General features: G+C 45.0%; 1 protein-coding gene across 1 annotated transcript in view; it reads right to left on the reverse strand.

The window, feature by feature from the left end:
* The window catches only part of mRpL18 (mitochondrial ribosomal protein L18), a 36,103-nt gene extending 16,305 nt beyond the window's left edge, over window positions 1-19,798 (reverse strand). The window contains exon 1 of the mRNA XM_037419980.2: window positions 19,375-19,798. Coding sequence (XP_037275877.2) covers window positions 19,375-19,577 — 203 coding nt within the window. The 5' untranslated portion in view covers window positions 19,578-19,798. The remainder of the gene's footprint in view (window positions 1-19,374) is intronic.
* Window positions 19,799-27,763: the final 7,965 nt, after the last annotated feature.

The following is a 27,763-nucleotide window of genomic DNA, read 5'->3' on the forward strand; positions in this document are numbered from 1 at the left end:
TCAGAACGTCACGCAGCGGAGGCACGGTAGTGGCGCGGGTGTACGTTTGGGAAACGGACTGACACGTCATAGCGACACGTGCGCAAAATCACGAGATGCCCGCCTTTTCTACCATGCGGCCAGAAGAAGGAGGCATGCGGTCTGAACAGGTTCACGCACTCGCCGCTTCGGGAATCCCGCTTCGCCATTTTGCCACGCTGCCTTCGGTGAGAATGAGTCTTAATCGTACCCTTAGAGATATGCTTGCCATGTACGCCCCTGACGACCACACTAATTGGGACCAAGTGCTCCCTTTTGTCACGTACGTGTACAACTCTGCGCCACGAACAACCACTGGCTTTTCTCCTTTCTTCCTCCTGTACGGACATGAGCCATCATGCTCCATGGACACCATTCTCTCTTACAGGCCTGATGTTTCCGAAGCAGCTGCTTATGCTGAAGAGTCTCAACTCACTCGCTCATTTACCGCACAAGACCAATGACGCCACAAAACTGACCACAGTGCCTCTGCGTCTAGTGTCCACTATAACCCAGGAATGCTGGTTTGGCTCTAGTTCCCGTCTACCCCTCCCGGTCTTCCCCGAAGCTTTCGTCGAATTACCATGGCCCCTACCGTGTGGTGCGACAAACATCTCCTGTCAACTATAAAGTTGACCCCATCGATCCACCTTCGGACCAACGCTGCTGTGGGCGTGAAACAATACACGTATCACGCCTCAAACCGTGCTAAGACCCCCTTGCCGCGTCATTTCCCTAGGTCGCCAGGTTGGCTCCTTTCTGCGCGGAGAGTAATTGTACCGGAGCATGGTGGCGCCAGCTCTGTGCCAGCGTGAAAGAATACGTTGACATGCGTGGGTGGCTCGTGCTTGCCGGGTTCCTGCCTGTACCAGCTTGTTGCGAATAACGCTTCTTGAGTAATAACCTGTATTTTTACGTAATGTCGCTCGTTGCATTATATATATATATATATATATATATATATATACACACTACCACGTTTAATTCACATATAAACCCTATAAGGTGGCTGGGGGATAGGTCTCGTGGTAGCTTAGTGGTAGAGCATCGAACGCGTCATTCGAAGGTCGCAGGTTCGGGTCCTGCCCACGGCAAGTTATCTTTTCACCCGCTTTTCTTCATATTTACTTTACTATTTGGTCTAATATCTTCCCCTACACTTTCCTTGGCATTAATGTCTGTTAGATCTCATTATTATTGTGTAAAAACACGGAAAAACGAGCCCTTAGGTATACACTTCTTTCCTTATTCATTAACGAGGGTCTCGTACTGGCAGACTTAGTGCCTTTAGATTGTATACGAGGGACTATTCGTCAGCTGCCCACCCGTAACAAGTTCACGTGCTACGTGACGCCAAACAGGCTCAAAAGAGTGTGCCCCACTCGCTGCCATGGCAACTGGTGGCGCTGACTGACACTCCCACGTTTAATTCACATATAAACCCTATAAAGTGGCTGGGGGGTTAGCTGTCGTGGCAGCTCAATGGTAGAGCATCGAACGCGTCATTCAAAGGTCGCAGGTTCGGATCCTGCCCACGGCAAGTTATCTTTTCACTTCCTTTTCTTCATAATTACTTTACTATTTGATCTAATATCTTCCCCTACACTTTCCTTGGCATTAATGTCTGTTAGATCTCATTATTATTGTGTAAAAACACGGAAAAACGAGCCCTTAGGTATACACTTCTTTCCTTATTCATTAACGAGGGTCTCGTACTGGCAGACTTAGTGCCTTCAGGTTGTATACGAGGGACTATTGGTCAGCTGCCCACCCGTAACAAGTTCACGTGCTACGTCACAAGTTCACGTGCTTGAGTGAGCAGCTAGGTGGATCCGTGCAAATTCCGTTTACATAATTTTTTTTTTCTTTTGTGGGTGAGCCGGCTCCTGAAATAAGGCATGTCTCGATGCAATTTTGGCAGGCCTGCATATTCACTCGTGCACCGTGATGGTGCGTCGTAGGTGTGCATACTCAGCCATGCATTGAACACACTAAAAATGAGCAATTCCATGCTTTCGCAGGCTATGATGCGCGCGCTCCAAATGCAGACATTTTCAGTACAAAATAACTACAGTGCCCCCACTACTGTCACCCGCCGGAGAATCAGCCGAGATACGGCGCGTGGCTGCCTCGTACATTCGACTGCCCTCTACTATAGTGTAGTTAATGGCCCTCCGGAAGAGGCTTTAGTGTCTATATTTAATTACTTATTCATTTATTTATTTATTTATTTATAGAATACTGCGGACAAAAAGTCGAAGCAGGGTGAGCATACATGAAACACACTAAATAACAGAATGAAACAAGGTTGCAAAGCGCTTTTTACACAATTTCTTTGCATACAAGACAGAGGGGTTATGACTTTAAAAAAAAGTAACAATTGAACAGCAAGGTGATAATACAATTCTAAGGAAGTCATGGAAGAATAGTAGTTATACAAATGGTTAAGGACGTTGAGGAAATGCTTCGGCTAGTTTATTCCAACCATCTATTGTTTGTGGGAAGAAGGAGTACCGAAAAGTATCAGTCCTTGCGAAGATTGGCGTTAGGGAATGAGGATAAAAGGGCCAAGTGGGTCTGCTTAACAAGGGAGATACGTAGGCTGCAGTGTTTAAGGATAGCCTGTGGTTTACTATGTCTGAAAGAATCTGTAGCCGACTTTTTTTTCTTCGAATATGTAATAGTTCCATACCATTTGCCGTTAGTAATGCAGAGGGGGAGTCGGTTGACATAAATTTACTATATATGAATCGCACTGCTTTTCTTTGAATTCTTTCTAGATTTTGAACGTTAATTTTTGTGTGGGGATCCCAAACCATGGAGGTGTACTCAAGTTTAGGCCTAATTAAGGAAAAGTAGGAGAGGAGTTTAACACTAGGCGGAGCAGTCTTGAGCTTGTGATGGAGAAGGCATAATTTACGGAAAGCGGCGGAAACCGGCCTATTACGGAAACCGGCCTGTCCTCGCAGCTAAACTGGCCGCACTGCCGTAAAGGGATTGATTGATTTGTGGGGTTTAACGTCCCAAGCTGCCGTAAAGGGAAAGGAAGCATGGGCGCACATGCTTCCCCGCACGGTATACTCCAAATTTTACTCAGAACAGCTTCTTTTTTTTTTATGCACACGTAAGCTAGCCTTCAACATGTTGAACTTCTCCAACAAAGCATAGAAATATTGCGAAAAAACAGGCCTTTAAGATCTATGCAAACACCATAAGAGTCAGATTAAAATTTTGATTCTTTGCATAATGCCAACACACCTTTTACTATTGCGTGTTTAGTGAGATCTAGCACCAGGGTTGCCACTGACGTTCGAGGGAAATTTGCCAAACAACGAGCAAAATGTTGCCAAAAGTCGCCTTTTTTTTTCAAACTTCACCAATAAAGTCGCCACTGTACATATGTGTGATGGGTATAATGGTAAAACTTACAAATTATGTACAGCCCAGTGGAGTAATAGTGGCGTACTATGCCATACATAAACCCTAAATTATACTTTATACAGACGTTTTTCAATGCCAGTCGTATCACCATATATTCCGTGTTCAAAGATTCTGAATCCGGAAGATTTCCCGAACGAAGGGGGGGGGGGTGCTAAATTATTTGCCCCTATTTTGTTTTGGCACCAGAAGAAAACAAAAAGAACATCTTGAAAAACAAAAGGGGGGGGGGTCCCAAACGCCAACACTGGCGTTGCAGTCTTATAGTGACTTGGAGTGCCCGAACACATGTGGGTAAGGTTTCCCACGAAGGTGAGAGTCTCATAGGATCAAAACCACTAGCAAAATCTATTTCCGTCAAAACAACTTGCATATGTTTTCCTTGGACATATGTGAACGAACGGGACAGCCTAGCTGGCTGGAGGAAAACTGCAGGTCAAAGCTGTGCTCACTAACTACTTGATTCTTTGGACCAGAACGCCAAAACGCTTCTAGCATATTTTACGTCTTTACTGCCTTTAATTTACCACTGGGTTAGCCAAGCTTGGAGATCGCTAGGCCACAACCGCAGTCCTGTGCACGGCGGTTGCGGCACATGGTAGTTCCTTTTTCAATCCGTGTGCGCTAGCAGCACACGTGCCTTCAAAACTAAGTCGTTTAGATACGATTGCATCTGCTGTGATTTCGCCCGCAGAGTTTCTGGAAAGCAGCGTTGTTTTGAAAAGTCGAGCATTAGACGCACGCACACTTTAAGGGTTCTTTGAGTTACGTCGACGCCATACATGATCGTGTCAAGAACGACCGCGGTTTCGTCCACAGTGGTTGTGGCAACCACACGCACTTCAGAAGACCGCGTGCACTGGTAGCACAAGTACTTCCTAAGTTTTGAGTATGCTTCTCTCAGCATTCGTTTAAGGTGTCCGGTACTAAAGTTCGTATCACTCACCGCGATCAGGGGATGTGTTCGATACATTGGAATTTAGGCCTAACAGACACAGTGAAATTTCACCTTGGAATTTCACAAATCCTTATCTGCCATAGTTGCGCATCACTGAGATTGTCTTGTACGTTTAGATGAACCTCTCTTAAGTTCATTTATACTAAAATGGGTTACGTTCGCAAAAATCCTGGAGCGGATCGAGCTACAATTTTTTTTGTCAATGCGGCCAGATCATGCACAAAAATTTCAATTTCCAGGATATTTTCATGATAACCGTACAAATGAAAGAACGGTCGAATGCCGGGAGTCTCCCCGGCAATCCGGGGGACTTGGGAGACATGCATCACACGCTTCACCTTGGGAGCATAAGAAAGCACATGCACGGACTAGCAGCGTTCCTCCCTGAATGCTATCTCCTCATAATAAAAGTTTGTGACGGTTTCAGTTGTAGCGACTACAGAATGGTTTAGTCGCTATAACAAGAGTGGGACACTCTGCGTAGTCTTCCTGCAGATTTAGATAATATCGCTGTGGTGGAATCTTGAGTCCGATAACCTAAGAACTTAATTATAAAGCAACAGAAATGAACTCTAAATTACTGTGTAACCAATGCAACGCCCTCACCATGCTTATTGTGTGGCCATGCTTACAGTATACATTCGCCTCCCTGTAGTTTCTGAAGGCTGCCCAAAGAAGCTCGACTTCCAGGCCCACTCGAAAAGTATGTTAATAACAAGTTAAAACTCAACATGCCAAATAAGGGAGTACTGTAGCAGTGAAGAAGTTGACAGGCTATTCACGAGTGTTCAAGCTGCGGTTTGAACACGCGGCCTAACTGTCACCTGGCGTCTTCAGATGCTAAATTTGGAAAACGCTTAAAGCGCCTGAAAAAGTCCTTGCGGTAAGCAAAGCAGTCCACTGATCTAAGTTTCTGGGAGGTAGCTGGCGGATGCACCAGTGCATCAGAGCCTCCAGGATCTAGGTGAATTAGGAGATACACAGGAGAAAGACGACATACGTACTCGATTGCACGTAAAGTGCCCCTTCTACAAGTGAGCATTACCCAAACAAAAATTTTTAAAAATTTTGTCGCATATTCGATTTGAAGACACAGAGCATAAGAGGCATAAATCAGTCAAGACCCAAGCCGAATATTGCCAAATATTCGCCATGCAGACAATCATAATTTTAGGTCGCCATGGGCCTCTCAAATTCGCCAATTTGGCGAGAAGTGGGCACCAGTGGCAACACTGTCAAGTACAGAATTACATTTTTTATCTTTTGTTGTATGCCATTTTCATTGAAATGTTAAACAAGGGGTGGCTGTGCATATGATGTTACAAAGATGAAAAAAATGATAGACTGAATGCATGCGGCGCTGCTAACGACTGCAGGAATTAATGAGGCTTGTGGAGGGACAGCAGTGTTTGGATGGCCTGTGTTGTATCGACAGGTCATTGAAAGACACAGAATGCAAACTTGTGTAACAAAGGACAATGGTGAGCATAGGTCGGCGAACTCACTCATGAGTGGACTCACTCAGACTCGGATTGATTTCCCTGTGACACGGGCACTAGCAAATACCGTTTTTTACGGCAGTGGAGGTGCGGTTTGTGTCACACGGTCTTTACGCCAAGGAATTTCGACGATCCTTCTTAGCAGTGAAAGGGAGTGCTCTCATCTCCAGTAATCTGTAGTTATGGAAACAACTGAAAACACGAAACAGCCGTAGTCAACAAAGTAATAAACTTTATCACTATTAACAATTCTTTTACTGCACACTCTACTCATAATGTGCATTTAACAAAAAGGAGACATGCGTACAAGTGTACGCACTCACCATACCATGTCTCACCAAAAGCCACTGTGTTGCCATTTTGAAAAGTTTCTCCGAGTCCGTGCCAGTGTGCCAGCCCTTCCATTTGTGCGCATAGTGTTTACATCTCTGCAACTTGTTCGCTTCTTATTGTTGTACTCTTTATTCTGCTTCAACACTGCCAAAATTCGCGGGTATTCTTCCTTCTTTCTGGAGTCCTGTAGTCGTGCTGGCACCACAAGCAAACTGTTGCGGGACCCATTCGCAGAAAGGGCTGTGTATATTGTGACGGACATTGTGATCTACGTGGTAGCACAACTTCAAAGAGGTCGACGACAGCTTGGAGCGTATTTGACAATCGGCATGCATAGAAAAAACATGTACCAAAACAAACGTATAGTGTTACCAGCATTCCTGTCAACATTAGTGCCAGCAGGCTTGCCAAGTGTAAACGTTTGTGATAAAATGTAAAACACTTTTTTCTTTCTTATTTTGGGTTACTTAAATTAAAAGTATAATCCCACGTACAATTAAAAATGTTTTTAGAAGTATTAGTTGTCTCGCATGCAGAGAAGGTGGTGCAGCCCCTAATGGGCTCTTTGCGGCTTCTGTCCGAGCTTGCAAAATTGCCAGGTGACATGGGCATTATCCCATCTCCTTCGAACTCTTTATTAGAGTTTAACATTGATGGAATTAAACAGAGTTCCGCGGTGGCCATGTGACAGAGGTATGATTCTGAGTGAGTAATATGTTTGCGAGTTCAAATAAGAGTGAGTCCGGTTGAGAAAAAATTTAGTGAGTCTGGCTGAGAAAAGTTTCGGGACTTACTCATCTACCCCGAACTATACCCAGATGACTCGTTTAAGCTATGTAGCATGAGACAGCCACCCTAGAGCATATTTTATGGGAATGCGCACAGATACAGGACGCCAATACAGTCTCCCCAAAATAGCTTGGGGCAGGTGGAGAGCTGCGCTGATCAGCTCAGATTGGGCAGATCAAATATGGGCCATCCAGCGAGCACGGGAGGAGGCTGAGAGATAGGGTCTCTCCACCGCCCCTGGCACGGCTTAGGCCCATGCCTCAACCCGCTGGTTAAATAAAGTTTGTTTACTCACTCACTCAGTCCGAAGGGCAAAATATATCTCACGAGTGAGTCTGAGTGAGCTCTGTACTTTTTGCCAATCTATGGTCATGAGTGCTAGGTTAGGTTTTGTGGTGTGACAAATGTAATCTGAAAACGTAAATTAGCAGCGCAGTTATGAGAAGACTTAAGAGCTTTCGTTACAGTGGTGTCGGTCAGAGATGGCACATGCATCTCAAGTTTGGTCACATAGGAACTGTATAAGCAGAGTGGATCAAAGCTGGCCTTGTTTGTTTTTTATTAACCTCACTACAGATTTTCTCGCTGACTTTAATCTAAATTCCGGCTTAAATAATCCACATGCCATTGAAATAATCTTAGCACCAAGCTGAGCTCATCTATGTGCCAAAAATTTAATCCAAGCACCTATATATTCAATCTAAGCGCCAAGTCGATTTGGCAGTGTGCCAGTGAGTTTTAATCCAAGTGCCACCATATTTAATCCAATTGCCAACGACTTTAATTCAAGTGCTAATCAGTTTAATCCATGCTCAAGAAACACTAGTTGGCCACTTTATATAGTCTAAATGTCAAAATAATGTAAACGTGAAGTGACAGGAAGAACTCTTTGCTCGCCCACACATGCTAGCGCTTATCAAATGAGGTGCAATGCTATTTCCCTCTAACATCCTGGTGTATAGCTTGAAATTCATAGAACAGTGTGTATTAATTACATTTATGGGTACTAATTGCATTTGCTCATAGAGTCCATGGTAGTCTATGGTTCATCTAATCATCTACACCATCGCATATGACAGAGACACATGTCTGCTCAGCGACGGCACTTGGCTACTTATTCGCAGAAGTGTTCGCAGTCTGCTCAGCGCGGTGAGAATGATGGTGACCAACAAAATGTATTTATCCATTCTCGAAATCAGAAATAACCATTTAAAAAATTAACCTTGTATTTCTTGTGGGTCATGTGTAATTAATTAAGTTCTTTATGAAAGCATAAAAGATGATACTGCTGTTTTAATGTAACAGATGATGTTACTGTTGCTGAAGCGTGTTTGCTTGTAAACAGTGTGTTTTTGGAGGGGAACGTTTGCAGACGACAAGAGAGCTTTGCTTGAAGTCATAGCTGAACGCAAATGAGGACCACACTTTAAGGACCCAGACCAGCCTCGTCGAAGAAACAGCAGAGTATCAGCGGTTGACAGGGCTACTATTGGGGACGTCTACAGGCGTGGTGGCGACCTAAAGCACTGGCTGACGCCCTAGGCATCAACATAAAAACAGCAAGATCCATTGCCGCTTCCGACAGAGAAGCATCAAAGCAGCATGGTGTTTCGAAAAGGGAGTTTGAAGATGACGTCGTGAGTACTTTTAGAAGAATTGCTGACGAAAACTGTACATATACATTATGGCAGATGAAGGAAGCCCTGGAGGAAGGAATGTCGGGAGTGCTAACAATCAGTGCAAGCACAATCGCTTGCTAGATAGCCACAGCTACACAGTGAAGCTGGTGACGCAGAAGCCCACAGACTGTGACGATGTCGAGCACAGTCGCAAGCTGTACGCCCAATGGCTGCAGTCTGATAGACTGCGTGTCTGCCGCTTCTACTTGGACGAGACAATATCTGGTGAACTTCAATAGGGCAGTTAAAGGGCAGGGTAAGCAAACATATTAAAAAAATCGTTTTTTTTTTTTTTGCACCATTCGAGAGAGAGATGTAGACTTTATTAATTTCCGGCAGATTGCTAGGATGGGCTCCAATCTAGGGGCCAACGGAGAGACCGTGTCTTCCTGCAGCTTCCTCGGCCTGCTGGATCGCCCAAAGTTGCTTGTCCAGGCCCGAACTGAGCAGCGCAGTCCGCCAACGTGCCCGAAGGTCTTCATTGGAGGCCGCGACCCCAGAATTTTTTACTAATGCTAGACATTCCCATAAGATATGGTCAAGAGTGGCTCTGGTGGTACAGTAATGGCATAGATTAGAACTATAGACGTTGGGATATATGTGGTGCATGATGACAGGGTTCGTGTATGTGCGTGTTTGTAGCTGCCGCCACTGAACGGACTGGGCCCGATTTAGCTTGGGGTGAGGCGGAGGGTACTCCCGCCTTTGCAGTCGATAGTGTTGAATTATGTCATTAAATTTAGTGAGCCTATTGTCCCATTCCCACACCGGCGCAGAAAGGTCCGTTTGGGTGGCCGCTTCGTCTGACGTGACTTGGAATGTAAGACCTCGAGCCACGTTGTGCACCACTTCATTCGGACTGTCTTCCGCGTTACCTAGTGGTGTGTGGGCAGGGAACCACAAGATGTGCACGTATTTGTCCGCCTCGTGAATTTTGCCAGTGCTAAGAATCCGCAATGCCTCGGGGGAGATTCTGCCGCTGGCGTAGTTTCGAACGGCTGTCTGCGAGTCGCTGATTACACATGAGGCGCTAGTGTGGGCTATGGCCATCGCGATAGCCACTTCTGCCGTTTCTACGTTCCGTGTGATGATTGACACCCTGCTTTGGCATTGTTGTGTATGGTCTACGACAGCAGCCATGAAGCGGTGACGTTCCTGGTAGCGTGCTGCGTCAACACAGACTGCCTCATGATTGCGCCCAAGCATCTTTGACATGGCTCTGGCTCTACTGACACGTCTGCCCTTGTTGTGTTCAGAGTGCATGTTTCTTGGTATGGGTGGTACTGTGAGCTTGGCACGGATAGTGCGTGGTATGTCGTGTTTGTCTCAGTGTTGAATGTGGTGAGAAATACCGAGATTACATAGAATCTGGCGGCCTGGCTTAGCCTTGGCTAATCGCTCCAAATGGGAGATTTGTTGCACTTCAATACGTTCCTCAAAGGTATTGTGCAAACCAAGTTGAAGGAGGAGTTCGATGCTGGTGTTTTGAGGCAAACCTAGTGCTTGTTTGTAAATTTTCTAAATTAGGCTGTTGAGTTTTGACTTTTCCGCAGTGAACCATCGGTGGTACGCCGCTGTATAGGTGATGTGACTTAGAACGAATGATTGGATCAAGGGGATGATGCTAGCCTCTTTCATGCCTTTATGTTTATTGGTAATGCGCCTGATGCGGCGCACCGTGTTAGACACTCTGCCTTTGATGTTGCAAACTGTCTCTCCGTTGGTGCCCTTACTTTCTATGATCAGACCTAGCACTCGGATTTTATACACGGTGGATATGGCGTGACCATCGCTTGTAGTGAGTTTTATATCAGCGTGTGCCTGCGCATGGGGATGTTGTTTGGGTGGGCGACCTCTAAGTGTAGGGCGATATAGCAGTAGCTCAGATTTCTCCGCCGAGCAGGATAGTCCAGTTCCTTGTAAATACTGTTCCACTGTGTCAATCCACTCCTGTAATCTCTGTTCAATGGAACCGTCACTGCCGTCGCACACCCAGAGGATGATGTCGTCGGCGTAAATGGTGTGATAAAGTGCTTGGATCATTTGAAGTTTTGAAGGAAGACCAACGAGGGCGAGGTTAAACAACAAGGGAGAGATCAAGGAGCCCTGCGGGGTGCCCGCGCTTCCCATGGTTATTTCGGATGATTTGAGTGCTCCCACAGTGATCGTGGCCGTTCTGCCCGTAAAAAATGCTCTTATATAATTGTACATCCGAAGCCCCAAGTTTAGGTTATTGACCTGATTTAGAATGGTGCTATGCGTGACAGAATCAAAAGCCTTCTTGAGATCTAGACCAAGTATGCCCTTAGTGGAGCGTCCTGTACTGTCTATGATGTGATGCTTAAGCTGCAACACGGCATCCTGCGTTGAAAGATGCCTGCGGAAGCCAATCATAGTGTGCGGGCAAAAATCATTGTCTTCGAGGTAATTTGTCAGTCTAGCCAGGAAAGCGCGTGCCATCAATTTGCCTATGCAAGATGTTAAGGAGATGGGCCTAAGATTGTCAGTATTCAGTGGTTTGCCTGGTTTCGGAATCAGAATCACCTTGGTCGTGTTCCACAGCAGGGGCAAGATTCCGGTGTTCCATCAGTTATTAATGTAGTCTGTGATATGCGTGATCGACTCATCGTCCAAATTACGTATTATCTTGTTCGTGATGTTGTCCGGACCTGGTGCAGATTTGGTGTTAAGTTTTTGTAGGGCGGCACAAATATCGACTTCCGTGAATGCTTCATCTAGTGTGGTGTTAACCTGGCCCGTATAATCTGGATGCTGCTGAGTAGGAGCCTGAGAAATATATTTGAGCTCTGCCTCCCTAAGAAACTCCTCATCAATGCCTTTGTAAGCATGGATTACTTTATTGATGGTTTGTCGAGATCTGCAGCTGTTTCTGAACCAGAATCAGTCATTTGTATATTCTAGCGTGACTTTTTTCAGCTAAAGATCACATATTTGAAAACCTACGCGGCGGCCTGATTCCGCCCCCCTTAGGTACGCTTCACCTGAGTGCACATGAAGGCAGCTAAAAACACATTGAAATGAAAGGCACTAACCTTTTGACAAGTCAAATGGAAATAATATTTGGTCTGGCAACAGGTGCTTCACCTGCCAAGTCAATGTTTAGCCGCAGGTAAAAGTACTTTACGGTCATTTTTTGGCAAGTGTTGTTTGCGCGTGTTGTTCGCAAAGTTCCAAAAGTATTATGCTTTACCCATTAGAAGAAATGTAGGCAGCTTATAGGACATGCGAAAAAATATGTGGCCCCGACAACGAAAGGCTGTCTGGGCCACATATTTCAACATGGCATCAACCACTACCAATCTCTCCACTAACCTTTGCCTGAAGGACGCTGATACCTGGTGCAAATTCGCCTCCTCAATTTCCGCCAAGCACAGCTCAAACGAATTATGGCAGCAATATTTTTCACAAGTACTAGTGGTGAATACAAATAAATAATTTCTTCTAATGTTCGACTGTTGTCTTTTATATTGTTGTAAATGCATTTTCATTGTACTGTCGTTCTTGCGCTTCGTATTGTTTTTTCATAGTAAAGTTGTTGGCAATTATATTAAACATGGTGGCCCTTGGATTAAACTCACTGGCACACGGCCTAATTGACTTGGCACTTCGAATAAATATATTGCCGCTTGAATTAAATTTGGCACTTAAAGAAAATGATTTGGCGCTCAGATTACTTCAATGGCGTGCGGAATAACTGACATTTAGATTAAAGTGCGCAGGAAAACGTATAGTGCTGCGCTAAATGATAGGACAGAAGAAGGGTGGGTATTCAGAGTAACAGTGATAAGAATCACAAACTTTTGCAGAACAGTCATAGTGAAACCTGAAGGAGAGGTCAATCTTGAGACCATTCTGAATTCTATCTAGCAAGTACAGTTGCGTGATGCCTACTGTGCCATAAATCCCAATAATTTTGCGAGACAGGGTAAAGAGATGGCCTGCTAAAGCGCATTCTGAAGGACCCCAATAAAGGTTATCCATCCATGTAGCCACTGTGCCATCTTATTGCTTAGAGTGTGGTAGCATGGCCGAGCGGTCTAAGGCTTCTGCTGATAAGCAAAGTGTCAACTGTAAGGCATCGTGGTCGCACTTCGTTGGTGCTTTGACTGAAGGCATAAAATTATGACTGAGCCATTTATAATGGGGCACACAATTTTAAGTCACCCACTCATTACGCAATGTGTGAAGCAAACTGATGTCATGCCACTCTTCTACTATGCTAGGCATCTGTCAATTCCTCACCCAGCCTGAGTAAGGTCCTCCTGCGAATGAGTTTCAAGCATAATTTAGGCACAGTTTCATTGACCAGATCAACAGAAATGTTGATCCCTTCAAGTTTCTAACTTTTAAAAAAGTACACAGGATTGCTGCTGCTGCCGAGATACTTTTTAATTGGCTAGGTAATGCTGTTTATTTTTCCAATTTTATTATAAAACGTAAAAACGTTTCTATGCCTATAGAACAAAGTAGCCCGTCAATCTGCCTGTAGGCCTACAAAGAAATGAATGGATAAAACGAAAAGTTCAAAAGACAGGCAATCCTTAGCTTTGAACCACCATACTACAAGATAGTGAGCTTCATGCACTGGGTCGAATACCCACCCTTGCCCAAGGTACCTCAACGATATTCATGCGTTTTACTAGCAACCTGAAGACAAATGCGAGACAAAAAGGAGCTGAACCTATGCCACAAGACGACGTTCAAGGAAGGCCGCAACGCAAACAAAAAGTGAAGCACAAAAGCACATGATACTGAATCTCATGGATTACAAAGTGAGACATTTTTATCTTTATAATCTCATGCTGGTTGTACTTTACATTTCGATGGCACAGCTGTCTCCATTTTAGAATTTCTTTGCCAGCGCTACACAGCCGCACATGACGAAGCAGTAGGCAAGCGAAACAGTGGGAAATTAGCAGGCAGCATTTACGTATTATCACAGGCACTCCCTCCCACTCTCCACTTCTGCGGAACAAGAATGCTGCACACACCAATGCACATGATTTGGAATGCTCCCAGAGGAAATTCTACATGGAAGTTTTTTCAGTCTTCGACCTTTCGCTATGACAGTGATGTCCAAGAACGCTTCTAGAGCTGCTTCACAGTGATCTGCCAAAGCAGCCAAAACAGCAGGGTCAGCTTCAATATATATTTCTTAATTGCAATATGTCGTTATGAGTGCCTGCCTACCAAATATCCACCGTCCCTGTACAGTATTTAAAAAAAATCGCGGAAGGCAATCACTGAGTGTCAGCAGCTTCTATCACAATTTCCCACTTTGCAGCATCTCTGGCACATACACTACCTTTCTTTTTTTAAATGCGAAGCATTTATTTGCGTACTGCAAGCACTTTTAGCGTCTATTCGCGTATCTATCTATCCGCTTATGTCTGGGTGCTCTAATGATCACCCCCCTAACTTGGCGTGAACCAAGTGGCACACACCCGGAACCAGGTATGAGCCACTGGTATGCAGGTATGTGCCACAGGTGATTGACAGTGTATAATCTTAACCAGGAATGACGTTAACACACATGGGTAACTTTAATGTGTGAACGTTAAGAAGAAGCTGGCATCAGAAGCGGTTACCCAATAAATGCAAAGAATAAATGTAAGTGTCTCAGCAGGAATCAAACTCCAGCATTCTGCGTGGCAATCGGGTATTCTACCACAGAGCCACACCAGGTCTCGGAACTACTTTGTAAATAGGCAGGGACGTGCGACTTAACTGCATGTGACTCAACTGCATGTACTTGTGCATATATATATATATATATATATATATATATATATATATATATATATATATATATATATATATATATATATATATATATAGAGAGAGAGAGAGAGAGAGAGAGAGAGGGGGGGAGAGAGAGAGAGAGAGGGAGAGAGAGAGGGAGAGAGAGACTTCCACACTCAATAAAAAAACTAATTTATAATGGAAAACATTGTAACAAAGAAGCGTTTGCTGGCTTGCAATGGCATTGTCTCGATATAACAATTGGAAAGCAGCACAATATAAGCTGTTCATTGTAAATGAGAACTGGTTAAAATGAATTTAGGCAGAATACAAGATGTGCTGTACATAGAACTGCATTTTAGAATATCCTTGAAATAACCCCTTTTGCATAGAGTTGGTGACTCTGAGATGAATGCATTCCTTCGACTTGGCCTTCTAGGATATAAGCACTCGGAGCTTGCATAAGCGATTCACAGTAAGCGCGAAATCACGTGCTTAAAACAGAAACCGCAAAACTGGTACAATAAAACTGACTCGTCACCATTACAAATGTTGAGACAAGGTTACTTGTACTCGGGTTTCGCATGAAACAGTCGAGAGCATGTAGACTGCTATGAGAATCAGGAGTCTGGGTATTGTATAGCCTGGTGAAAGAACGAGCACATGCTTTCATCGCAGCTGTGATACTTCCCAACTCTTTGTAGTTCCCGAGGAGCCACTTACGATGTAGCGGGCCTTAAAGCGCTGCTTTCTAACTGTACAATAATGAGTGAGCAGGTAGGCGGATGCGTGCAAATTTCGATTGTACGTCTTTTTTTTTTTTTCTTTTGAGGGTTAGCAGGCTCGTCAAACAAAGATTGTTTCGGCACAATTTTGACACGCCTGCATGTTCACTCGTGCATCGTGACACATCGCAGGTGTGCATACACATATAAAGGCTCAACAGTGCATTAGCAATTAACGCTTTTGCAGGCTATGATGCACGCGCTCCAAATGCAGATGCTTTTGACATCTTCAGTACAAAGTGGCTACAGCACCGCTGCTGCTGCGCCATTGTCAGATAGGAAGGATACGTGGTGCCTGGAGGCACTTTGTCTGAGTCTCACGTAACTCATCATCATCGGTATGTCTGTTCTCGCAATTCCTACCTCTCAGGGTCTGGGGAGAGGGAAGATTTCACCCACAGGAGAATCAGCAGAGAAGCGAAGCTGCCGATAGATGAACTTATGTGGGTGCACCCTTTACATCGGGCGACGGCTAACAACACCTAGCCGTAATACTTAGTGAATGAAAAACTGGATTTATCTTTTCTTTTCCCTTTAAATAGTGAAGTTGAGGACTGTTACTTTGCAGTGAAGGATTTAATTTTCAATCGTGCCTTGATTTTAGTCACCAATTGGATAAACTCCTACTAGTTAATTCTACCCGCTTAAGTCTATTTTGCCCTCCCTGTCCCTAAACCCCTGTGCTTTGAATGCGCCATCATCCTGAACTATAAGATGAAACCCTTTACAGAACATTATCAAGTGTTCGGCAGTTTCCTCCCCTCTACACGCACTGCATAACGTGTAAAAAAAAAATTTGTCATATCAGATCAGTTTGAAAAATCTCGCTTGGTAACATCTGATTATTCTCATCTTAAGTACCCCTGGAAAAATCGATGGTGCTCCTCTAGAATGGTGGAAATATCAATTACGAGACAAAGATACAGAGTCCTCCACCCCCCCACCCCCCCCTGAACTTTTATCTACACAGGTCTGGTCTGGCACAGTCTCCCCTGTGCCTCCACTGCAACAAGAGTGAATCCCTTCACCGTTTCCCCTTAACATGGAGGTTATATACAAACCAAAGAAAGAGACTGTTAAAAAAACCTCTCCGTAGGTTGGCTCTAAATTTATCCCTTCCGGTGGTCCTTTCCATTGGAGCAACTGAAAAGGAATTTAGCCACAGGAACGTTTGTGAGGCCGTACGCGATTTTCTAAAGGCAACAAAACGAATAGAATGTTAAGCTGAGGCATAAATTCACTTTATTTCAAACCATATTAGCTTGTTTGTTTTTTGTATTACCTCTACTTATTCTATTTCTAATCTATCGTTTACCAATTGGCTCTTAAACATCCTTATCTAAATAATCTTTACAGAACATTATCAAGTGTTCGGCAGTTTCTTCTTCCTCTCCACACGCCCTGCATACTGTGTCTACCCCTTCGTATTTGGCCCGATATGTCTTGGTTCGCAGTACTCCCGTCCTTGCCTCGAACAGTAGAGAACTACCCCGAGTGTTATCATAGATCCTTTCCTTGGCAATTTCCTGCTTAAAAGTTCGATAGATCTCTAGTGCAGATTTCTTAATCATGCCCATTTTCCACATGTCAGTCTTTGTTTCCTTCACTTTCTTCTTAACCGATAGTTCTTTTTGGTTTGGCCACCTGCTGTTTTCTAAGTATTTACCAGTCAACTTCCTGGTTCGCTTCCTCCATTTTGTATCGACATTCTTCATGTACAAGTAGCTGAAAACATTCCTAGCCCAACGCTCCTCCTTCATTTCTCTCAATCGCTTCTCAAATTTTATCTTGCTGCTAGCTTCCCTGCCCTCGAATGATGTCCACCCTATATCACCTTGTACTCTCTGATTAGGTGTATTCCCATGAGCTCCTAAAGCATGCCTACCTATTCCGCATTGCTTGATTTGTTATCTTGCTTGAACCTTTGATCTCACGCACAAGACCGCATTGCTGAAAGTCAGACCAGGAACCATGACACCTTTCCAAATTCCTCTCGCAACACCATAGCTATTGTAATTCCACAGTGCCATGTTTTTCATCACCACTGCATTCCTTTTAGCTTTAGTCGTTACATATGTTTCATGTTCCCTTAGGTATTCAGCCTCATTGCTTATCCATACGCCCAGATATTTGTATTTATCTGTTATCTCTAGTGTGACCTCCTGTATTCTAAGCTCACTACCTTCATTATCATTAAAAATCATGACTGCTGATAATCTAAAATCTAACCTATTTCCCTCATTACCGCAGATGTTCATCAATCTCTGCAAATCTTTGTTGTTGTCGGCCATTAGCACTATATCATCTGCGTACATTAATGCTGGTAGTGCCTGATCAATGAGTTTTCCTTGTTTGACTAAAGAGAGGTTGAAGCCAAGTCCACTTCCCTCTAATTTGGCCTCTAATCCTTGTAGGTACATCATGAATAACAAGGGTGACAGTGGACACCCCTGCCTAAGTTCCCGTTTCACCTCGGTGGGCTTGGATACCTGTTTTTCCCACTTTATAACTACCTTCTTACTTTTATAGATTTCCTTTGAAAGATTAGTGACTCCATCTTCCACACCCAGTGTGTCCAGTATTCCCCACAAGTCCTCTTGAACCAGGCTATTGTACACTCCCTTGATATCCAAAAATGCTAGCCACCGGGGCCTGTGTTCCTTTTCTGCTATTTCGATGCACTGCGTCAGTGAGAACAGATTGTCTTCCAACCTCCTTTGTTTCCGAAACCCATTCTGCAGTTCCCCAGCACCTCCTCATCCTCTATCCATGCCTGCAATCGTTCCTTTATAATCTGCATCGCCAGTCTGTAGACCACTGATGTCACTGTTATCGGACAGTACTTGTTCATGTCAGCTTTGTCCCCCTTTCTTTTATAAAAAAAGGTCATGCTCATCGTGCTAAGTTTTCATCCATCAGGGACTTCACCATCGATTTGCTCCCTGCCTCTATCAAAGTTTCCATAGACTTAGAACCAGATTCTTTAATCAGCATATTTGGGATGCCATCAGGGCCTGTTGATGTACTACTAGGAACCCTCTCCTCAGCCCTTTTACACTCTCGTTGTGAAAGTGCAGCCACTGTGCAGACTGACTCACTGGACTTCGTGCCGACCGGTTGTACCCCCGCTATCTCGGACGACAGCGCAGGTCTAGCCGACTGGCTCCACCTACGCCATCTCCTGACACCGACAAGAGCTCTCGCTGAGTGGTGCCCCAATCTCGGACTCCTGTGGCCATGTCCATCTTTCTTATCTTCTCCTTATTTCTGTATGCAGGTACACATGCCAGAATAAAGTGTTATTATTAAGTATTATTAAGGTCTCTCTGTCCCTGCTCTATCTCTATCCCTTTTAATCCTTTCTATCCTTTTAATCCCGCCTTACCACCATCCCTTGTGAGTCATTGTTGAGGTGTCACACTATGATGCAGACAGTTACAGGGCTCACTTTTCTCTTCAGTTCTTTCTTTTAAAAATCACTGACAAACACACACGATTGATTTTTGTCTATTACGGTGAATAAATTTTTCTGTCATCCTTGTTTCTGTATATATATATATATATATATATATATATATATATATATATATATATATATATATATATATATATATATATATATATATATAGAATAGCTTTGTCCCCTTTTAGCCTAACTTCTTGAGCTGTACTGCGTCATTCATTTCACTGCCCCCTTTTAGTACACTGTAGCCGGGCTCATGTTTTCCAACTAAAACAAAGATACCTGTAGAGAGCATTACCTGTGTCGTTACTGTTCATGTGCAGCATCTTCCGCGCAAATTGTGAATTTAGCGTCATTTAAGAACGTGACGCTCTATAAAGAATTACAACACGGTCACCTTCCCTCCGCATGCTTCGCGTAACGTCGATATTCAATGCATGCGAGATCTGCTTTTTTTTTTTTTTTCCTTTTCTGGCCCTGGCCTCTTGAGGCTGCTTGTCACGAATGCAGATATCATACGTCGCTCTCTCAAGCAGCAAGACATGGGAGCAAATAGCAGCAAGAATTGGAGTCAAGCAGTCGAGAGAAAGCAAGTCTCAGCTTACACCGAAGTTCTAAGAAACAATCAAAACACAACCAACGCACGCACTTGTGCCAGTAGCTGCAGCTGGGTTTGTCGAGCTCGAAGCCACGATGCTTGTGGGCAAGCAGCATTTGCTCCAAGTTGCGCGGGTTTCGGTTAGTAAAGTTGCTAGAAACCACGTCATTTTCACTCAGTGCACTTCTACTGTGCAAAACGCGTCGGCCTCGCCGACAAAAACCACGCACGCCTTGCTGCAACGTCGACCCCATTTCACGTGCGCAGTGCTTCGTCTGCCAATGAGCGTCTCTTATCCACGACTACACCGCAGAACACTTTCACCACGGCACTACACCACAGAACACCTATGTACTGACTACACTCAACCCCTAAACACCTATATAACCTATGATACTACCACTCTACCACGACCATTGACATGGCCAATGTTAGAGTGTACTAGAAGTGTTGAGTGGCGTGACCGCGCCTCACCGCCTGATCCCTTCCGCGTTGCCCGCAGCGGCAGCGCTGCAGTCGAACAGTACTAAAAGAGCCGCGCTCCGCGTGCAGGAACTGCTACGCGCTTCGGCTTCTCCATCGCGCTTTCTTGATGCAGATTTCTTCGTACTTGCCCATAATTCATGTCTAGCACATGATTCCATAGCTTTTGAAGTATGACACGCCAATCTAGCGAATTTGAGCTCACTAAAAGCCCCTGCGAGAGACCGAAAATAATTCAGAAAGGGTGTGTCTTATACTGATTTCATCTCTCTTAACTCTTTCTCCGTTGGTTAGGCGTCTACAATATTCAGAATAACTGAGCCAATTTATTAGAAGTTAGCTGTGCTCAGAAAGCTGTGGGATTAAAACCCGAATACTGTGTCACACGCACGCAGACCCAGAAAGCCCTATGTAAAGAGGAGAGAGGAAGGAAATCTGAACCCCCTACTCCACGAATTGATTCCGTAATTTAACTTTTCAGGGTATAATAAAATACTTACACACATTGACAGCGACCACCAAGTGCCAAACTTAGGCGTTCTGCAGCACGCCGCACCCCATCCAAAAAAAAAAAAATCTGCCATGAGTAGTCCTGCGCCATTATCTTATAGTTGGTGAAGCTGAATATGGCGTGTCTCTACAAATGTGCACTGTTGATTTAACCTTTTCGACAGTATGAGGTCTCATGACTAGTTCAAGTCTAACGTAGAAGGACGAGAAGTGCACCGCCTAAAAATAATAGCTGCGCTAAGGGGCATTGCCTGGATATATTGTCACGTACGTAATACAAGAGGGGGAACACACACAATGATTTATTGAGGGCCAACTTGTGCCCTGAAAAGTAGCTATGTCCCAAAGAAGATTCTGCTAAAAGCGTTCCGCCTACGTGTCCATTTCTGAACAACTACTCCGTCAGTCTTCCCGGCTCGTGCTCGTACACCAGAGGCATGCGCTGCTCTGCCCAAGATGCGTGAGCAGGCGCGAGGCACAGTAGACGCCCACATAGCATCCCGTTGGTCCTCTTTGTAAGATAATTAGTAGTAGCAATCTCTGTGGCATTACTCCCCCTCAGAAATGCGCATCGTCTCGATGCGTGAATTCGGAAGGTTAATAGTCGAAAGGGTAGATGTTTCATTCTCTGTCGTGGTATGGCTTCATGCGGACAACGTGGACGACCTCCGCATGGTTTTGCCGTTTCGAGCGCTCTTGTCCGTTAGGAATTACTTCAAAAGTTAGGTCACTTAGCCGGCAAAGGACCTTGTATGGACCAAAGTACCGTCGAAAGAGCTTTTCTGAGAGGCCGCGGCGTCGTATTGGTGTCCAGATCCATACTTGATCACCTGGCTGGTACTTGACTCCCCTGCGGCGCATGTTGTAGTAGTTCGCATCCTTGAACTGTTGTTGACGTATTCGGTGCCGTGCCACTGGCGTGCTTCTCCAGCTTTCTGCAGAAATTTGTCAATGTCAGATGGCTCGTAGTGGTCATTGTCGACTGGGAGCATGGCGTCGAGAGGTAATTGACTATGCGACCATAGACAAGCTGAAATGGGGTGGCGCGGGTGGTCTCTTGGAGCGTCGTATTATAGGCGAACGTTTTATGCTCCAAGTCCACGTAAATCGACAGCATGTCAGCGATCGTGCGATTTAGGCATTCCGTTAATCCATTCGTTTGGGGATGGTACGCAGTGCTTTTCCTATGACTGGTGTTCGTCATTATCATCAAACATTGCATCAACTCTGACGTGAAGGCTGCTCCTTGGTCGGTGATTACTACCTTTGGGGCGCCATGTCGAAGAACTATGCTGTGCACGAAAAACTTGGCTACTTCAGCTGCCGTTCCTAGCTCAAGGCAGCCGGTTTCAGCATACCGCGTTAAGTAGTCGCCGGCGACTACGATCCACCTCTTGCCCGATGATGACATTGGGAAGGGTCCAAGAAGATCCATTCCAACTTGTTCAAATGGTGTAGCAGGCGGCTCTATAGGCTGGAGCAGGCCGGCCGTCTTCAGTGGTGGTCTTTTGCGCCTTTGACATTCGCGACATGTCTTCACATATTGCTGCACGGACGCCAGCAGCTTGGGCCAGTAATACTTCTGATGAATTCTGGCAAATGTCCGGCTGACGACCAAGTGACCAGACGATGGTTCATCATGACGAGCTTCTAGGATTTCGGGTCTCATTGCTAACGGAACGACGAGTAAGAACTTCTCTTTGTTATGCCCGAAGTTCCTTTTGTATAGCACATTTTCACGGAGACAGAATGAAGATAATGTTCTGTTAAATACACGTGGGACCTGGACGGCACGCCCTTCGAGGTGTTCGATCAATGGGAGCAGTTGTGCGTCAGCTCGTTGAGGCTCCGCAATATCTGAGGCTTCCATCACACAGAGAAGTGTCGAGTCGTCTTCTTCTGAAGGAGTAGAGTCAAGTGGCGAGCGTGATAAGTAATCGGCATTATTGTGTTTTCGCCCAGACCGGTATACAACAGTAATGTATTCTTGCAGTCGGAGGCTCCATCTGGCAAGACGTCCCGACGGGTCTTTTAAGTTCGCCAGCCAGCAAAGTGAGTGGTGGTCCCTGACGGCACGGAACGGCCTTCCGTAGAGGTATGGTCTGAACTTGCTGATAGCCCATACCACTGCCAAACACTCTTTTTCTGTCGCGGAATAATTTTTTTTGGCTTTTGAGAGGGTTCGGCTGGCGTAAGCTATCACTTTTTCTTCGTCATTTTGACACGAGTACTGCGCCGAGACCATTATTGCTTGCGTCTGTATGGAGTTCCGTGTCAGCGGTCTCGTCGAAGTGGGCAAGAATCGGTGGGCTTTGCAAACGTTGCTTTAATTCGTTGAAAGCTGTTTCTTGTTCTGCACCCCAAGCGAATGATTCTTCGTTTTTTGTGAGTTTGTTTAGAGGTTCGGCGATTTTCGAGAAATTTTCTACAAATCGTCTGTAATAAGCGCGTAAGCCCAAAAATCGACTCACCTCTTTCTTGTCTCTGGGCTTTCGGAATCCTGCGACCGCCGCAGTCTTGTCAGGATCACGGCCAACACCTTCCGCGCTGATTACGGGTCCCGGAAAACGATCAAGGTTGTCGGAGCCGAACTGGCACTTTTCTGGTTTGATTGTCAAGCCGGCCGACTGGATAGCCTGAAGCATTGACCGCAGTCTCTCTACATGTTGGTCAAACGTCGCAGAAAATACCACAGCATCGTCCAGGTAGACTAGGCATGACTGCCACTTCAGCCCCATCATGCGCTGGAATGTCGCTGGCGCACAACAGAGGCCGAAAGGTAGTGCTTTAAACTCGTACAAGCCATCCGGGGTTACGAAAGCGGTCTTTTCACGGTCTCTTTCATCCACTTCGATTTGCCAATATCCGCTTTTTAAGTCGAGCGAAGAGAAATATCTGGCGTGCCGTAGCCGATCCAATGTGTCATCAATACGCGGTAAGGGGTATACATCCCGCTTGGTTACGCTGTTTAGTTTCCGGTAGTCTACACAGAATCTCAACGTGTTGTCTTTTTTTTTTCTCACGATAACTACCGGCGATGCCCACGGCCTATGAGGTACGATGGTGGATATCATGTTACTTCATGTGCGGTTCAGTTGTATTCATCGACAACATCCGAAATATGTTTGACCCAAGACTTCTGTGGCTGCTCATTCATTTTGCACTTTAGCCGGGTTACAATAGTTTGATTTGTTCATTCGTTCATGCCATTACATTGAGGTCGTTGGGAGGATGTGAACAATTGGTGGACACCATTGCGTTTTAGAAACTGCTTGAATTTTCCAGCTATGAAAGCCGGTCCACGATCAGATAGGAACTTCTTGGGTTTTCCAGCAGCAAAGATGGCGGTGATGCACGAAATGTATGCGTCACAAGTTTCGTTCTTGTGGGGAAACGCGCAGACATGCCGCGTAGCGTTGTCGATCGCCAAGTGAATAAACTTCTTTGTCGAGCCGTATCCTGAAAAGCCACCTATAGTGTACATTGCTAAAAGATCAAAGGCTTGTTCTGCAGGTGGTAATGACTCGAGAGATCCGAATCAATTGGTTTTCGGCTTCTTGCAACGCTGACGTCTGTCACAGTGACGGAGTTAAGCTTTTGATAATCAATGCATAAACGTGTGCGTCCTTCACCTTTTTTTTTTTCTGCAAGAATGACGGGAGCCGCGTATGGGGAAAAAGATGGACGCACTACACCTTACTTGAGAAGTAAGCCCACTTGCCTGACAATTTCCTCTTTGTCTGCCAGGGAGCATCGATACGGTGGTCTGTGGATAGGGACGTTGTTGCTAAGGGCCATGCAGTGTCGTTCATCCACGATACATCCGAAGTCCATCTGAGACTTTGAGAAAATGTCTTCGTAATTGTGAAGCACCTCTCTCAAAGCAGCTTGTTGCGATGGTGGAAGGTGCGTGACATCAACGGTTTGGAGAGGGGTTGTATCGGTGCTGAAGACACACTTTTGAGTTTGTAAGGATTTCTGCAGAGCTTTGTTGTCTTCAAGAAAAGTCATAGTGTTTAACTCCAGTGACAGGTTGAAAAAGGAGGCGCTGTCCATGTCTAGCAAGAATTCAGTCTTCAAGCGTGGTAGAACGTGTGCTTGGACTGCCCGCTTTATCTTCCCTATTTCCATCTGTATGTGTACGCGGCCCAAAGTTTTTGTGGTTGAGGTGACTTGTTGGACACTAATGCATGGATCCTTGAGCAACTGCAACTTGAGTTTTTTTTTAACACAACTTCATTGATACAGGCAATAGTCGCTCCTGTATCCAGAGTAGCGTTCACCATGCGTCCGTTCACAAGTGCACCAAAACGTATTAATGAAGCTTTGGGCCGCCCTCTTTGTTTCCCTGGTTGTCAGTTAGAGCAGACATCATTTCACGACGAGGGCACCCATTGTGCCAGTGAAACTGATTCGGCAAACCAGCGGATGCACAATGTCGGCACTCACTGTGAGAGGTGCACATCGATCCTGCAGGGAGCCATGGTCGCGTAGAATGAGGCTCTCGAAGCATGAGCTGCCGTTTTGACGAGTGTTGGGAAGCATCTATGTTGACAGAGTCTTCCGCTTGAAGCGCAGCAGCAAGCCACTTGGCCCGGGTGGTCAGCGTCAATCCAGTGAGGCGCCTTTCGATCTCGTCATGTACACCATTGGTCAATCCTGATACTATGTGAACGTCTTTGAAGTCTGCGAGGCGACCAAGCTAGATGTGTCTTCTCTCCGTAGTAGTGCCTGATGCGCTGTTCTCTTTTGACACTGCAGTGTATGAATTGGTGGAAAGGGTCGCTAACAGGTGCAGAAAATCGTGCTATCATGCTAGTTTTGATGCCTTCGCACGTATCTTCAGCATCGAAAATCTCGGTGAGGAACCAGCGCAATGCCTCACCTTCCAGCTACTCTCTGATGCAGTACATGCGATCTCGTTCGGACCAGCTGACTTCTGGCGGAAGTTGTAAAAAGAATAGAAAATTACATAAAGATATATATTATCTCTATCAAAAATTACTGTTTTACTAATCATTTTAAAAGTTTTCATTGTAGTTTTTGAACAAATAATAAGTAAAAATATTGTTTGTATAATTTGTAGCTGCCTATAAAACAAAGGCAGAGACTGCTGCGCTGCGCGGCGCACGAGCCACCCCCACATAAAAACCACTCTGAAAAACATAGCTGCTGTAGCTGCTGCAAAGCACGAAAGTGACGTCTGAAATATTCCGGTTAGGCGCTTCGTTTGAATCAAGGAGATTCTATACTGTCTTCTGGAGTGAAGGTGTGCCCCGATAAATGACGCCGGTCACTGTCATATTGGAAAATGAAAAAAAAATCGGAAGCAGAGGACAAAGTGCGCTTCTTAGCTCCACCCTTGCAGTGGCCTTTGGAAACTGTGACATGCTTTTGTAAAGCAGTTATAGATTTTACAAGGCTTGGTGACTTCGTGCGTCGCTTATGGCTGCACAAATTGCACCAAGAAGACGCCTGGTAGCACTTTTAACGTGCAAATATTCTTCCTTCGTTCACTGACGATCGCCTGTTTTTTCGCGTATTCTGTTAAATTAGAAACAATATCAAAGGTGCGCATGCGTGTAGTGCATGGTATGGAAGGTAACTTGAAGCTTTAAATGCTCGCTGACACGACGTTGTCTAAGAGGTTTAAGTTTATGGACGAAGCACTTGCGGTCTGTGGCTGCACGTATCAAACATTGGAACGAGTAGGACGTCGGAATGCCCTTTGAATTCCAAGCTTTCTGGTGTTGTCTTACAAGGCAATACTGACGGCGTGCATGCATATTTTTTGGCGAGCGAATATCGAATTTGGTGCATGTTTACCGATGCACTCGCAAACGTAGAGAATAATGCCATGCCGTGATTATTCGTGTTACTGGTTTCCGAAAAACATTGCGCTGCGTTCTGCCTGGGAACGCGCTGTTCGAAGAAATAGTTGGAGAGCTACGGACGGTGACCACCCCTGTTCTATGGACTTCGAAGAATGCTGCTTCGACAGAACGGGGCAGACAACCAGACTGCGGCCTGGCAGTGCACCTTCGATTTTTCCTGCTTTTCGAGCGCACCTGCAAAAATCTGTTAGTTTCTACCTCCTTGACGTAGATTCAATAGAATTTAGTCACAAAAATAAGCAATTGCGTCAAAAACAAGATGAGACACCTTTGAAATCTGTTCTATCTTGCCGACGAAACCGAAACCAAAACGTCGATTGACGAAGTTGCCAAAATGAGTGAGTGGCGTACTTATATCAAACATCGATCGAGCTACCTTGTTTCTAGGCTCTGAAGGCTGCGCTGGCCATGACAACACATGTCGCCAACGGCAGTTGATACATATTATGCATAACTAACGACACTGCTCTCGTTCTTATAAATGATTCATTTGGGGCACGGCTCCTGGAGTTTGTCGGTTGCATGCGACATCAGTGCTTCGGTTTTGGTTCCGCCGGTGAATTGGTTAGAATTCGATAACTCCAGAAAAATCACTGCTGACTCCCAGTTTACTTAATTAACTCTCTTTTATAACTTTAGCTTTAATTATTTCATCTTCCTTATATATATTCTTTGGTAATGTGCCGACACACACACAAGCACATATCAGAAAGAGGCGAGCAAATGTCACGTTCCACTTGATCTTGAGAATTTGCAGGCACATTTCTTTGGGGTACATTTCTTTGTTCATTTGGGGTACGGCTCCTGGAGTTTGTCGGTTGCATGCGACGTCGGTGCTTCGGTTTTGGTTCCGCCTGTGAATTGGTTAGAATTTGATAACTCCAGAAAAATTACTGGTGACTCCAAGTTTACATAATTACCTCTCTTTTCTAACTTTAGCTTTAATTATTTCAACTTACTTATATATATTCTCTGGTAATCTGCCGACACGCACACAAGCATATGAAAGAGGCGAGCAAATGTCACGTTCCCTTTGATTTTGAGTATCTGCAGGCACATTTCTTAAGAAACCCAATATACCCAACCCTTTTGTACCGCAATAGTGCGCCAGCAAGCTCGATATACGAAGCATTCCTCGACAACAGATTGATCTGAAATCGTGCAGTTGACAATTGGTGCATAAAATAATTTGTTTCATAAACAAGAAGAGGCATTTATTTGTTGGTGTAACCTGAAAGTGGTTTACATCTCATTTTTTTTTATCGTAGAACTGCAAACTGACGCGCGCAGCGCGCGTATTCGGTTGTGGTCTATGGTGGTTCCGGGGAGACGCTCTAGGTGCCGACCAGTGCGGACGCGCGAAGATCGGCTCCTGCTTTCAAGAATGCTTTCCTGTGGTATTCACGAATTTGTCGCCGAGTTTTTACTCTCATCGTGTGCCTAAGTTCTCAAGAAATCAGCAGATACCACCTTTGTGCCGGTGAGTGGACTTTTAAACCGTTTTTTGGGACATTTGTACACGGCAACGCCACCGGGGGATTTAGGCCTAACCA

This window comes from Rhipicephalus microplus, chromosome 3 (assembly GCF_043290135.1).
Source record: "Rhipicephalus microplus isolate Deutch F79 chromosome 3, USDA_Rmic, whole genome shotgun sequence".
NCBI lineage: Eukaryota > Metazoa > Arthropoda > Arachnida > Ixodida > Ixodidae > Rhipicephalus > Rhipicephalus microplus.